This window comes from Zophobas morio, unplaced genomic scaffold (assembly GCF_036711695.1).
Source record: "Zophobas morio isolate AGI-343-1 ecotype UQ-CSIRO unplaced genomic scaffold, CSIRO_AGI_Zmor_V1 ptg000026l, whole genome shotgun sequence".
NCBI lineage: Eukaryota > Metazoa > Arthropoda > Insecta > Coleoptera > Tenebrionidae > Zophobas > Zophobas morio.
In genome coordinates, this window is record NW_026972131.1 from 13,965,600 (window position 1) to 13,981,292 (window position 15,693).

Genomic DNA, 15,693 nt, shown 5'->3' on the forward strand with positions numbered 1-15,693 from the left:
TTTTTCGATTTTTCAGTCTCCAGATTTTTCAATTTTGTGAGTTTTCTCAGTTTTTCGATTCTTCAGTTTTTCAATTTTGGGATTTTTTAGTATTTCGACTTTTGGATTTTTCACGTTCTGGATTTTTCGATTTCTCGACTTTTTACTTTTTGGATTTCCAATTTTTCATTTTTTGAACTTTCGGTTTTCACAATCTTTCAACTTTTCGATATTTTAAATTTTCAATTTTTAAAATTTTAAGTTTTTCGATTTCTCGCGTTTTCAAAGTTTTGACGTTTCTGAATTTTCAGTTTTCCGATTTCTCAATTAATTTATTTTTTGGTTTTCCCGTTTTAGACTTGCGAAGGTTTCGATTTTTCAGTTTTTCAGTTCCTCAATTTTTCGATTTTTCAGTCTCCAGATTTTACAATTTTTCGATTTTACGTTCAATTTTGTGTTTTCTCAGTTTTTCGATTCTTCAACTTTTCAATTTTGGGATTTTTTAGTATTTCGACTTTTGGATTTTTCACGTTCTGGATTTTTCGATTTCTCGACTTTTTACTTTTTGGATTTCCAATTTTTCGTTTTTTGAACTTTCGGTTTTCACAATCTTTCAACTTTTCGATATTTTAAATTTTCAATTTTTAAAATTTTAAGTTTTTCGATTCCTCGAGTTTTCAAAGTTTTGACGTTTCTGAATTTTCAGTTTTCCGATTTCTCAATTAATTTATTTTTTGGTTTTCCCGTTTTCGACTTGCGAAGATTTAGATTTTTCAGTTTTTCAGTTCCTCAAATTTTCGATTTTTCAGTCTCCAGATTTTTCAATTTTTCGATTTTTCGTTCAATTTTGTGAGTTTTCTGTTTTTCGATTCTTCAATTTTTCAATTTTGGGATTTTTTAGTATTTCGACTTTTGGATTTTTCGCGTTCTGGATTTTTCGATTTCTCGACTTTTTACTTTTTGGGTTTACAATTTTTCGTTTTTCGAACTTTCGATTTTCACAATCTTTCAACTTTTCGATATTTTAAATTTTCAATTTTTAAAATTTCAAGTTTTTCGATTTCTCGAGTTTTCAAAGTTTTGACGTTTCTGAATTTTCAGTTTTCCGATTTCTCAATTAATTTATTTTTTGGTTTTCCCGTTTTCGACTTGCGAAGGTTTCGATTTTTCAGTTTTTCAGTTCCTCAATTTTTCGATTTTTCAGTCTCCAGATTTTGCAATTTTTCGATTTTTCATTCAATTTTGTGAGTTTTCTCAGTTTTTCGATTCTTCAATTTTTCAATTTTGGGATTTTTTAGTATTTCGACTTTTGGATTTTTCACGTTCTGGATTTTTCGATTTCTCGACTTTGTACTTTTTGGATTTCCAATTTTTCGTTTTTTGAACTTTCAGTTTTCACAATCTTTCAACTTTTCGATATTTTAAATTTTCAATTTTTAAAATTTTAAGTTTTTCGATTTCTCGAGTTTTCAAAGTTTTGACGTTTCTGAATTTTCAGTTTTCCGATTTCTCAATTAATTTATTTTTTGGTTTTCCCGGTTTCGACTTGCGAAGGTTTCGATTTTTCAGTTTTTCAGTTCCTCAATTTTTCGATTTTTCAGTCTCCAGATTTTTCAATTTTTCGATTTTTCGTTCAATTTTGTGAGTTTTCTCAGTTTTTCGATTCTTCAATTCTTCAATTTTGGGATTTTTTAGTATTTCGACTTTTGGATTTTTCACGTTCTGGATTTTTCGGTTTCTCGACTTTTTACTTTTTGGATTTCCAATTTTTCGTTTTTTGAACTTTCGGTTTTCACAATCTTCCAACTTTTCGATATTTTAAATTTTCAATTTTTAAAATTTTAAGTTTTTCGATTTCTCGAGTTTTCAAAGTTTTGACGTTTCTGAATTCATAGTTTTCCGATTTCTCAATTAATTTATTTTTTGGTTTTCCCGTTTTCGACTTGCGAAGGCTTCGATTTTTCAGTCTCCAGATTTTTCAATTTTTCGATTTTTCGTTCAATTTTGTGAGTTTTCTCAGTTTTTCGATTCTTCAATTTTTCAATTTTGGGATTTTTTTGTATTTCGACTTCTGGATTTTTCACGTTCTGGATTTTTCGATTTCTCGACTTTTTACTTTTTGGATTTCCAATTTTTCGTTTTTTGAACTTTCGGTTTTCACAATCTTTCAACTTTTCGATATTTTAAATTTTCAAATTTTAAAATTTTAAGTTTTTCGATTTCTCGAGTTTTCAAAATTTTGACGTTTCTGAATTTTCAGTTTTCCGATTTCTTAATTAATTTATTTTTTGGTTTTCCCGGTTTCGACTTGCGAAGGTTTCGATTTTTCAGTTTTTCAGTTCCTCAATTTTTCGATTTTTCAGTCTCCAGATTTTTCAATTTTTCGATTTTTCGTTCAATTTTGTGTTTTCTCAGTTTTTCGATTCTTCAGTTATTCAATTTTGGGATTTTTTAGTATTTCGACTTTTGGATTTTTCACGTTCTGGATTTTTCGTTTTCTCGACTTTTTACTTTTTGGATTTCCAATTTTTCGTTTTTTGAACTTTCGGTTTTCACAATCTTTCAACTTTTCGATATTTTAAATTTTCAATTTTTAAAATTTTAAGTTTTTCGATTTCTCGAGTTTTCAAAGTTTTGACGTTTCTGAATTTTCAGTTTTCCGATTTCTCAATTAATTTATTTTTTGGTTTTCCCGTTTTCGACTTGCGAAGGTTTCGATTTTTCAGTTTTTCAGTTCCTCAATTTTTCGATTTTTCAGTCTCCAGATTTTTCAATTTTTCGATTTTTCGTTCAATTTTGTGAGTTTTCTCAGTTTTTCGATTCTTCAATTTTTCAATTTTGGGATTTTTTAGTATTTCGACTTTTGGATTTTTCGATTTCTCGACTTTTTACTTTTTGGATTTCCAATTTTTCGTTTTTTGAACTTTCGGTTTTCACAATCTTTCAACTTTTCGATATTTTAAATTTTCAATTTTTAAAATTTAAAGTTTTTCGATTTCTCGAGTTTTCAAAGTTTTGACGTTTCTGAATTTTCAGTTTTCCGATTTCTCAATTAATTTATTTTTTGGTTTTCCCGGTTTCGGCTTGCGAAGGTTTCGATTTTTCAGTTTTTCAGTTCCTCAATTTTTCGATTTTTCAGTTTCCAGATTTTTCAATTTTTCGATTTTTCGTTCAATTTTGTGAGTTTTCTCAGTTTTTCGATTCTTCAATTTTTCAATTTTGGGATTTTTTAGTATTTCGACTTTTGGATTTCCAATTTTTCGTTTTTTGAACTTTCGGTTTTCACAATCTTTCAACTTTTCGATATTTTAAATTTTCAATTTTTAAAATTTTAAGTTTTTCGATTTCTCGAGTTTTCAAAGTTTTGACGTTTCTGAATTTTCAGTTTTCCGATTTCTCAATTAATTTATTTTTTGGTTTTCCCGTTTTCGACTTGCGAAGGTTTCGATTTTTCAGTTTTTCAGTTCCTCAATTTTTCGATTTTTCAGTCTCCAGATTTTTCAATTTTTCGATTTTTCGTTCAATTTTGTGAGTTTTCTCAGTTTTTCGATTCTTCAATTTTTCAATTTTGGGATTTTTTTAGTATTTCGACTTTTGGATTTTTCGATTTCTCGACTTTTTACTTTTTGGATTTCCAATTTTTCGTTTTTTGAACTTTCGGTTTTCACAATCTTTCAACTTTTCGATATTTTAAATTTTCAATTTTTAAAATTTTACGTTTTTCGATTTCTCGAGTTTTCAAAGTTTTGACGTTTCTGAATTTTCAGTTTTCCGATTTCTCAATTAATTTATTTTTTGGTTTTCCCGTTTTCGACTTGCGAAGGTTTCGATTTTTCAGTTTTTCAGTTCCTCAATTTTTCGATTTTTCAGTCTCCAGATTTTGCAATTTTTCGATTTTTCGTTCAATTTTGTGAGTTTTCTCAGTTTTTCGATTCTTCAATTTTTCCAATTTTGGGATTTTTTAGTATTTCGACTTTTGGATTTTTCACGTTCTGGATTTTTCGATTTCTCGACTTTTTACTTTTTGGATTTCCAATTTTTCGTTTTTTGAACTTTCGGTTTTCACAATCTTTCAACTTTTCGATATTTTAAATTTTCAATTTTTAAAATTTTAAGTTTTTCGATTTCTCGAGTTTTCAGTTTTGACGTTTCTGAATTTTCAGTTTTCCGATTTCTCAATTAATTTATTTTTTGGTTTTCCCGTTTTCGACTTGCGAAGGTTTCGATTTTTCAGTTTTTCAGTTCCTCGATTTTTCGATTTTTCAGTCTCCAGATTTTTCAATTTTTCGATTTTTCGTTCAATTTTGTGAGTTTTCTCAGTTTTTCGATTCTTCAATTTTTCAGTTTTGGGATTTTTTAGTATTTCGACTTTTGGATTTTTCACGTTCTGGATTTTTCACGTTCTGGATTTTTCGATTTCTCGACTTTTTACTTTTTGGATTTCCAATTTTTCGTTTTTTGAACTTTCGGTTTTCACAATCTTTCAACTTTTCGATATTTTAAATTTTCAATTTTTAAAATTTTAAGTTTTTCGATTTCTCGAGTTTTCAGTTTTGACGTTTCTGAATTTTCAGTTTTCCGATTTCTCAATTAATTTATTTTTTGGTTTTCCCGTTTTCGACTTGCGAAGGTTTCGATTTTTCAGTTTTTCAGTTCCTCGATTTTTCGATTTTTCAGTCTCCAGATTTTTCAATTTTTCGATTTTTCGTTCAATTTTGTGAGTTTTCTCAGTTTTTCGATTCTTCAATTTTTCAGTTTTGGGATTTTTTAGTATTTCGACTTTTGGATTTTTCACGTTCTGGATTTTTCGATTTCTCGACTTTTTACTTTTTGGATTTCCAATTTTTCGTTTTTTGAACTTTCGGTTTTCACAATCTTTCAACTTTTCGATATTTTAAATTTTCAATTTTTAAAATTTTAAGTTTTTCGATTTCTCGAGTTTTCAGTTTTGACGTTTCTGAATTTTCAGTTTTCCGATTTCTCAATTAATTTATTTTTTGGTTTTCCCGTTTTCGACTTGCGAAGGTTTCGATTTTTCAGTTTTTCAGTTCCTCGATTTTTCGATTTTTCAGTCTCCAGATTTTTCAATTTTTCGATTTTTCGTTCAATTTTGTGAGTTTTCTCAGTTTTTCGATTCTTCAATTTTTCAGTTTTGGGATTTTTTAGTATTTCGACTTTTGGATTTTTCACGTTCTGGATTTTTCGATTTCTCGACTTTTTACTTTTTGGATTTCCAATTTTTCGTTTTTTGAACTTTCGGTTTTCACAATCTTTCAACTTTTCGATATTTTAAATTTTCAATTTTTAAAATTTTAAGTTTTTCGATTTCTCTAGTTTTCAAAGTTTTGACGTTTCTGAATTTTCAGTTTTCCGATTTCTCAATTAATTTATTTTTTGGTTTTCCCCGTTTCGACTTGCGAAGGTTTCGATTTTTCAGTTTTTCAGTTCCTCAATTTTTCGATTTTTCAGTCTCCAGATTTTGCAATTTTTCGATTTTTCGTTCAATTTTGTGAGTTTTCTCAGTTTTTCGATTCTTCAATTTTTCAATTTTGGGATTTTTTAATATTTCGACTTTTGGATTTTTCACGTTCTGGATTTTTCGATTTCTCGACTTTTTACTTTTTGGATTTCCAATTTTTCGTTTTTTGAACTTTCGGTTTTCACAATCTTTCAACTTTTCGATATTTTAAATTTTCAATTTTTAAAATTTTAAGTTTTTCGATTTCTCGAGTTTTCAAAGTTTTGACGTTTCTGAATTTTCAGTTTTCCGATTTCTCAATTAATTAATTTTTTGGTTTTCCCGTTTTCGACTTGCGAAGGTTTCGATTTTTCAGTTTTTCAGTTCCTCAATTTTTCGATTTTTCAGTCTCCAGATTTTTCAATTTTTCGATTTTTCGTTCAATTTTGTGAGTTTTCTCAGTTTTTCGATTCTTCAATTTTTCAATTTTGGGATTTTTTAATATTTCGACTTTTGGATTTTTCACGTACTGGATTTTTCGATTTCTCGACTTTTTACTTTTTGGATTTCCAATTTTTCGTTTTTTGAACTTTCGGTTTTCACAATCTTTCAACTTTGCGATATTTTAAATTTTCAATTTTTAAAATTTTAAGTTTTTCGATTTCTCGAGTTTTCAAAGTTTTGACGTTTCTGAATTTTCAGTTTTCCGATTTCTCAATTAATTTATTTTTTGGTTTTCCCGGTTTCGACTTGCGAAGGTTTCGATTTTTCAGTTTTTTAGTTCCTCAATTTTTCGATTTTTCAGTCTCCAGATTTTGCAATTTTTCGATTTTTCGTTCAATTTTGCGAGTTTTCTCAGTTTTTCGATCCTTCAATTTTTCAATTTTGGGATTTTTAGTATTTTGACTTTTGGATTTTTCGATTTCTCGACTTTTTACTTTTTGGATTTCCAATTTTTCATTTTTTGAACTTTGGGTTTTCACAATCTTTCAACTTTTCGATATTTTAAATTTTCAATTTTTTAAATTTTAAGTTTTTCGATTTCTCGAGTTTTCAAAGTTTTGACGTTTTTGAATTTTCAGTTTTCCGATTTCTCAATTAATTTATTTTTTGGTTTTCCCGTTTTCGATTTGCGAAGGTTTCGATTTTTCAGTTTTTCAGTTCCTCAATTTTTCGATTTTTCAGTCTCCAGATTTTTAAATTTTTCGATTTGTCGTTCAATTTTGTGAGTTTTCTCAGTTTTTCGATTCTTCAGTTTTTCAATTTTGGGATTTTTTAGTATTTCGACTTTTGGATTTTTCACGTTCTGGATTTTTCGATTTCTCGACTTTTTACTTTTTGGATTTCCAATTTTTCGTTTTTTGAACTTTGGGTTTTCATAATCTTTCAACTTTTCGATATTTTAAATTTTCAATTTTTAAAATTTTAAGTTTTCCGATTTCTCGAGTTTTCAAAGTTTTGACGTTTCTGAATTTTCAGTTTTCCGATTTCTCAACTAATTTATTTTTTGGTTTTCCCGGTTTCGACTTGCGAAGGTTTCGATTTTTCAGTTTTTCAGTTCCTCAATTTTTCGATTTTTCAGTCTCCAGATTTTTCAATTTTTCGATTTTTCGTTCAATTTTGTGAGTTTTCTCAGTTTTTCGATTCTTCAATTTTTCAATTTTGGGATTTTTTAGTATTTCGACTTGGATTTCTCACGTTCTGGATTTTTCGATTTCTCGACTTTTTACTTTTTGGATTTCCAATTTTTCATTTTTTGAACTTCCAGTTTTCACAATCTTTCAACTTTTCGATATTTTAAATTTTCAATTTTTAAAATTTTAAGTTTTTCGATTTCTCGAGTTTCCAAAGTTTTGACGTTTCTGAATTTTCAGTTTTCCGATTTCTCAATTAATTTATTTTTTGGTTTTCCCGTTTTCGACTTGCGAAGGTTTCGATTTTTCAGTTTTTCAGTTCCCCAATTTTTCGATTTTTCAGTCTCCAGATTTTTCAATTTTTCGATTTTTCGTTCAATTTTGTGAGTTTTCTCAGTTTTTCGATTCTTCAATTTTTCAATTTTGGGATTTTTTAGTATTTCGACTTTTGGATTTTTCACGTTCTGGATTTTTCGATTCCTCGACTTTTTACTTTTTGGATTTCCAATTTTTCGTTTTTTGAACTTTCGGTTTTCACAATCTTTCAACTTTTCGATATTTTAAATTTTCAATTTTTAAAATTTTAAGTTTTTCGATTTCTCGAGTTTTCAAAGTTTTGACGTTTCTGAATTTTCAGTTTTCCGATTTCTCAATTAATTTATTTTTTGGTTTTCCCGTTTTCGACTTGCGAAGGTTTCGATTTTTCAGTTTTTCAGTTCCCCAATTTTTCGATTTTTCAGACTCCAGATTTTTCAATTTTTCGAACATTCGCTCAATTTTGTGAGTTTTCTCAGTTTTTCGATTCTTCAATTTTTCAATTTTGGGATTTTTTAGTATTTCGACTTTTGGATTTTTCACGTTCTGGATTTTTCGATTTCTCGACTTTTTACTTTTTGGATTTCCAATTTTTCGTTTTTTGAACTTTCGGTTTTCACAATCTTTCAACTTTTCGATATTTTAAATTTTCAATTTTTAAAATTTTAAGTTTTTCGATTTCTCGAGTTTCCAAAGTTTTGACGTTTCTGAATTTTCAGTTTTCCGATTTCTCAATTAATTTATTTTTTGGTTTTCCCGTTTTCGACTTGCGAAGGTTTCGATTTTTCAGTTTTTCAGTTCCCCAATTTTTCGATTTTTCAGTCTCCAGATTTTTCAATTTTTCGATTTTTCGTTCAATTTTGTGAGTTTTCTCAGCTTTTCGATTCTTCAATTTTTCAATTTTGGGATTTTTTAGTATTTCGACTTTTGGATTTTTCACGTTCTGGATTTTTCGATTTCTCGACTTTTTACTATTTGGATTTCCAATTTTTCATTTTTTGAACTTTCGGTTTTCACAATCTTTCAACTTTTCGATATTTTAAATTTTCAATTTTTAAAATTTTAAGTTTTTCGATTTCTCGAGTTTTCAAAGTTTTGACGTTTCTGAATTTTCATTTTCCGATTTCTCAATTAATTTATTTTTTGGTTTTCCCGTTTTCGACTTGCGAAGGTTTCGATTTTTCAGTTTTTCAGTTCCTCAATTTTTCGATTTTTCAGTCTCCAGATTTTTCAATTTTTCGTTCAATTTTGTGAGGTTTCTCAGTTTTTCGATTCTTCAATTTTTCAATTTTGGGATTTTTTAGTATTTCGACTTGGATTTTTCACGTTCTGGATTTTTCGATTTTTCGATTTTTTACTTTTTGTATTTCCAATTTTTCATTTTTTGAACTTTCGGTTTTCACAATCTTTCAACTTTTCGATATTTTAAATTTTCAATTTTTAAAATTTTAAGTTTTTCGATTTTTCGAGTTTTCAAAGTTTTGACGTTTCTGAATTTTCAGTTTTCCGATTTCTCAATTAATTTATTTTTTGGTTTTCCCGTTTTCGACTTGCGAAGGTTTCGATTTTTCAGTTTTTCAGTTCCTCAATTTTTCGATTTTTCAGTCTCCAGAGTTCTCAATTTTTCGATTTTTCGTTCAATTTTGTGAGTTTTCTCAGTTTTTCGATTCTTCAATTTTTCAATTTTGGGATTTTTTAGTATTTCGACTTTTGGATTTTTCACGTTCTGGATTTTTCGATTTCTCGACTTTTTACTTTTTGGATTTCCAATTTTTCGTTTTTTGAACTTTCGGTTTTCACAATCTTTCAACTTTTCGATATTTTCAATTTTCAATTTTTAAAATTTTAAGTTTTTCGATTTCTCGAGTTTTCAAAGTTTTGACGTTTCTGAATTTTCAGTTTTCCGATTTCTCAATTAATTTATTTTTTGGTTTTCCCGTTTTCGACTTGCGAAGGTTTCGATTTTTTAGTTTTTCAGTTCCTCAATTTTTCGATTTTTCAGTCTCCAGATTTTTCAATTTTTGATTTTTCGTTCAATTTTGTGAGTTTTCTCAGTTTTTCGATTCTTCAATTTTTCAATTTTGGGATTTTTTAGTATTTCGACTTTTGGATTTTTCGCGTTCTGGATTTTTCGATTTCTCGACTTTTTACTTTTTGGATTTCCAATTTTTCGTTTTTTGAACTTTCGGTTTTCACAATCTTTCAACTTTTCGATATTTTAAATTTTCAATTTTTAAAATTTTAAGTTTTTCGATTTCTCTAGTTTTCAAAGTTTTGACGTTTCAGAATTTTCAGTTTTCCGATTTCTCAATTAATTTATTTTTTGGTTTTCCCGTTTTCGACTTGCGAAGGTTTCGATTTTTCAGTTTTTCAGTTCCTCGATTTTTCGATTTTTCAGTCTCCAGATTTTTCAATTTTTTGATTTTTCGTTCAATTTTGTGAGTTTTCTCAGTTTTTCGATTCTTCAATTTTTCAATTTTGGGATTTTTTAGTATTTCGACTTTTGGATTTTTCACGTTCTGGATTTTTCGATTTCTCGACTTTTTACTTTTTGGATTTCCAATTTCTAATTTTTTAACTTGCGGTTTTCACAATCTTTCAACTTTTCGATATTTTAAATTTTCAATTTTTAAAATTTTAAGTTTTTCGATTTCTCGAGTTTTCAGTTCTTCTATATTTGAATTTTTCTATTTTCGAAATTTAAAGTTAATTATAAGTTACTTTTTTAAAAGACACATTAGAAGAACAACAGAGTAAGATGCGGTACTAATAAAAATACAGGGTGTGAGTGAGAATTTAACTTAGGAACAAATGTGGAATCTGATTAAAAAAAAAAAAAAACAAAACAAAGTATGAAGGGTTTATTTTTCACAAGACTTATCCGTATCGACTTTCTGTCCGGCAATCTGCAGCTGCCTCAAGTCGCTCCTTTCCCTCCCCGAGATCCTCCACAAATTCTCACTCGTCTCCATTTTATGCGTATCCCGAAACGTATGACACGAAATCACGCACTCCGACCCAAAAAACGTCGGCATCCAATTATGGAACTCCGTGGCCAAATTGTGCCCCGACGCAGTATGCTGTATAATGATAAACGCGTCATTAAGCACAAAAGTCCCTCTAGTCTCCGCCCTCAACTCCGGCTTCCAATGAAAAATTTTGAACCTGCAGTAAATATCCGGACTCTGACTCAACCTCAAGCCCAAATGCTGCCCGAACGTATCCATGGTACTATTCTCACATTGCACATACAGCGGCTCCCCGCCACTCTCCACAATCTGTATATACACGTCATCCCCGTAGTTCATCATCCCTGTATCCTTCTGGAAGTCGCACCTCACGAAGACGAAGGTGTTGCGCACGCACGGGGTCCCGCTGGGGGAGGCCGTCAGCACACAGCCGTGGATGAGGTGCTGGGTGTGCTCGATTTCCCTCTCGGTGATGACGGCGGACAGGTACAAGGGTTGCAGGGTTTGGGTTCCACAGGCGTTGGTTTGGGAGAGCCCGTACGACCGGATTTGGTAGCTCTTGTTGAAGCCGATGTTGGTGCTTTCTGGGCTGAGCAAGGTGGGGCGGAGGAGGTTGCGGAACATTTTGCCGGTCTTCTGGATGAGGAGTTGGCAGTGGTCTTTTTTGTAGTTGTAGGAGGCTTCGAGTTGTTCGCGGATTGCGAGCTCGTTGGACCAGTAGCCGGCGCGGACGGGGAGGGAGTAGATGACGCGGTTTTTGTAGACCTCGGATTGGGCCTCCTTTTCTTTGACGCGGCTGTGGGTTTCGTAGTTTTCGCACATTTTGACAATTAAGCGGGATTGGGATTGGGAGCGCGAGGGACTACGCTGTGAGGTGGGAGTATATCTACAAATGTGGATATACGTCAGATTTTGATGGGTTTGAAAGGAGGGACGTCTGGATTGTAGGCTGTCAGTGTTGGGTTGTGGTTACGGTTGCTGTGGTTGCAGTAAACCTGGCTCTCATATCTTATTTTTTTCTCTTGTAGATTATTTCAAACTACGTAAAAAATAAGGTACAAGGAGTCAACGAGATTCTTTCAAACTACTTCAAAAAGCAGTTAAAAGGGGTTCCCGAGATACTTTCAAGCTTCTTCAATAACAAAACACAGGGGTCCCCGAGATTCTTTTAAACTACTTCAAAAACCAAACACAAGGAATCTCCTAGATTCTTTCAAACTTCTTCAAAAACCAGACTAAAGGGGTCCCCGAGATTCTTTTAAACTACTTCAAAAATCAAACACAAGGAATCTCCGAGATTCTTTCAAACTTCTTCAATAACCAGACAAAAGGGGTCCCCGAGATCCTTTTAAACTACTTCAAAACCAGACAAAAAGGGTCACGAGATTCTTATAATTTACTTCAAAAACAAAACACAAGAGGTCTCCGAGATTTTTTTAAGCTACTTCAAAAACAGAAGACAGAGATCCAAAAGATTCTTTTAAACTTCTTCAAAACCAAACACAAGGAATCCCCGAGATTCTTTCAAACTTCTTCAAAAACCGGACAAAAGGGATTCTCGAGATTCTTTTAAACCACTTCAAAAACACAAGCGGTACCCGAGATTCTTTTAAATTACTTCAAGAACAAAACAAATGCAAGGGATCCCCGAGATTCTTTCATATTACTTCAAAAACCAGACAAAGAGGGTTTCCGAGATAAGTTTGTAAGAAAATTTTCCTAGATTACGAATTTAATTTACTTTTGCTCTGCGCCTTCAAATAGTGAAGAAAAATCGGCAAATAATTTTCCAAAAAAACCAAAACAAACTGTCTCCGTGTAGGAAAAAGGATATGTTTATCGAGAAATCTTCGAAGATTACAAATCTGAAGTAACTTTCGTTCTGCTTGGTCAAATAACTAAAAAAACTGGATATTCTTAAAAAAAAAAAAAATTAAAAAAATTAAAACAGGCCATTTTCGTGAGAGGAAATGTTTGAATTTATGGAGAATTCTTCATAGATTATGTAATCTGAATTAACTTTAGTTTCGGTTCGTCAAATAACCAACAAAACAGGATATTTTCGAAAAATTTTCAAAAAAATATATATTTGGCACATGACATATCTTTTAAGAAAACAGGGGGTGGGTGGGCGGGGCTAGTACATTTATTAAGATAAAACTGATTTTGGCAGATGCCATACTAAGTAGATAAAGGGCGGGTGGGCGGGGCTAGTCCTTGCTAAGATAACACTAATTTTTCCAAACATTTTCGAAAAAAAAAATATATAAAAATGGACTCAGGTTACAATGGGTTAAAGGACAACTTCCTAGAGAGCTTTTCGCAGATTACAAATTTAAAATAACCTTTGTTCTACCTCTTAAAATAATAGAGAAAAATAGGCAAACGTTTTCCAAAATATTAAAAAAAAAAAATAAAAATAAAAATGAAACGAGTTCTTCCTATGGGAATAAAGATAAGTGTATAGGGAAGTTTTCGTGGATTATGGATTTCAGTTTACTTTTGCTTCGCCCCATTAAATAATGGAGAAAGGTGGGCAATTAATTTTCTAAACAAATTAAAAAAAAATTGAAACAAACTGTCTTCGCATGGGAAAGAGGATGTGTTTATAGAGAAACCTTCGTAGATTACGAATCTCAACGAGCTTTTGTACTTCTTGAAAAACCAAACAAGAGGAATCTTCGAGATTCTTTCAAACTTGTTCAAAAACCAGACAAAAGGAATTCTCGAGATTTTTTCAAACTTCGTCAAAAACCACACGAAAGGGTCCAAGAGATTCTTTTAAACTACTTCAAAAACAAAACAAAAGAGGAACCCGAGATTCTTTTAAATTTCTTCAAAAACCCAACAAAAGGAATCCCCGAGATTCTTTCAAACGTCTTCAAAAACCGGACAAAAAAGGTCCCCCAGATTCTTTTAAACTTCTTCAAAAACCAAACAAAAGGAATCCCCGAGATTCTTGTAAGCTTCTTCGAAAAGCAGACAAAAAGGGTCCACGAGATTCTTTTAAACTTTTTCAAAAACTACACAAAAAGGGACCCCGAGAGTCTTTTAAACTTCTTCAAAAACCAGACAAAAATTGTCTCCGAGATTCTTTCAAACTTTTTCCAAAACCAGACAAAAAGGGTCCCCGAGATTCTTTCTTTCAAACGTCTTTAAAAATCCAACAAAAGAATACCCGAGATTCTTTCAAACGTCTTCAAAAATCAGACAAACGCAATCTCCGAGATTCTTTTAAACTAGTTCAAAAGTCAATCACAAGGAATCCCCGAGATTCTTTCAAACTTCTTCAAAAACTACACAAAAGGGGAACCCGAGATTCTTTTAAACTTCTTCAAAAACCAGACAAAAAGGGTCCCCGAGATTCTTTTAAACTTCTTCAAAAACCCAACAAAAGGAATCCCAGAGATTCTTTCAAACTTCTTCAAAAACCAGATAAAGGGGGTCCCCGAGAATCTTTTAAACTTCTTCGAAAACCACAAAAAGAATCCCCGATATTCTTTTAAACTACTTCAAAAACCAAACACAAGGAATCCCCGAAATTCTTTCAAACATCTTCAAACACCCAACAAAAGGGGTCCCCCAGATTAATTTAAACTTTTTCAAAAACCAGACAAAAAGGGCCTCCGAGATATGTTTATATGTAAATTTTCGTAGATTACGAACTGGATTTATATATTTTTGCTCTGCCTCTTCAAATAATGAAGAAAAATGGGCAATTAATTTTCCAAAAAAATTAAAAAAAAACTGAAACAAAATGTCTTTGTAGGTATGTTTATCGAGAAATCTTCTGAGATTACGAATCTGAAGTAACTTTCATTCTGCTTGGTCAAATAACTAAAAAAACTGGATATTTTCCAGAAATTTCAAAAATATTCTTAAAAAAAATTAAAACGGGCCATCTTCGTAAGAGAAAAAGGTTAAATTTATGGATAATTTTTCATAGATTACGAATCTGAAGTAAACTTTAGTTCCGGTTCGTCAAATAACCAACAAAACAATATTTTCCAAAAATTTTCGAAAAAATGTGTATTAAAATGGATTCAGATCACGAATTACAAGTTACCTTTGTTGTACCTCTTAAAATAATCGAGAAAAATAGGCAAACGTTTTCCAAAATTTTCAAAAAAGAAAAATTAAACGAGCGCTTTTCTTATGGGAATAAGGATAAGTTTATGGGGAAGTTTTCGTGGATTATGAATTCGAATTTACTTTTGCTCTGTCCATTTAAACAATGGAGAAAAATGGGCAAATTTCCAAAAAAATTGGACCGAAAGTCCCCAGATTCTTTCAAACTTCTTCAAAAACCAACCGCAAGGGGTTTCCGAGATTTTTTCAAACAATTTCAAAAACCAGACACAAAGCATCCTCAAGATTCTTTCAAACCACTTCAAAAACCAGGCACAAGGTTCCTCAAGATTCTTTCAAACTACTTCAAAAACCAGGCACAAAGCGTCCTCGAGATTCTTTTATACTACTTCAAAAACTAGGCATAAAGGGTCCCCGACATTCTTTCAAACTACTTCAAAAACCAGATACAAGGGGCCCTCGAGATTGTATCAAACTTCTTTAAAAACAAAACACAAGAAGTCCAGGAGATTCTTACAAAAACAAGGCACAAGGGATCCCAAAGATTCTTTGAAACTACTTCAAAAAGCTGGCATAAGGGGTTCTCAAGATTCTTTCAAAATACTAGTTGTTTCAACAGAACTTCCCCCGCTCCTGAAGTAGAATGAAACATAAAAAATAAACACCCAATCAGATTTAGGAATTTAACTCGTTATTAAGGAAATTTGCAATTTGACGCCTTTTAAATTTAACATGTTTTCACAAGATTAATAGAGGCAAAATCAGTCTTACCTTAGCAAGTACTAGAGACGCCCACCCGCCCCCTATTTTGTGAGAGGATATGTCATTTTCCAAAGTTAGTCTTATCTTAGGAAATACTAGCCCCCCCCCACCCGCCCTCTGTTTTCTCAATGGAAATGTCATCTGCCAAAATTAGTCTTATCTTAGCAAGGACTAGCCCCGCCCAACCGCCTTCTATTTTCTTAAAAGTTATGTCATTTGCTAAAATGCTAGTATCTTATTTGCTAAGATAAGACTGATTTTGGCAAATCATAATCCTCTGAGAAAATAGGGGGTGGGTGGGCGGGGATAGTACTTTTAATAAGATAAAACTATTTTGGCAAATGCCATACCCTCTAAGAAAGTGGGGGCACATTTTTTGAGTCACTCTGTATGCTTCGTCAAATATCCAAAAAATTTCGAAAAAAAAAATAAAAATGGACTCAGGTTACAATAGGTCAAAGGACGACTTCATAGAGAGTTTTTCGTA

The 15,693-nt window shown here is 31.3% G+C and overlaps 1 protein-coding gene across 1 annotated transcript; it reads right to left on the reverse strand.

Annotated features, from left to right (window-relative positions):
• Nucleotides 1-10,247: 10,247 nt before the first annotated feature.
• LOC135136084 (cilia- and flagella-associated protein 161) lies at nucleotides 10,248-11,177 on the reverse strand. Its single transcript, XM_064065211.1, has one exon. The coding sequence runs from the start codon at nucleotides 11,175-11,177 to the stop codon at nucleotides 10,248-10,250; it is 930 nt and encodes a 309-aa protein (XP_063921281.1).
• Between the last annotated feature and the right edge of the window lie 4,516 nt (nucleotides 11,178-15,693).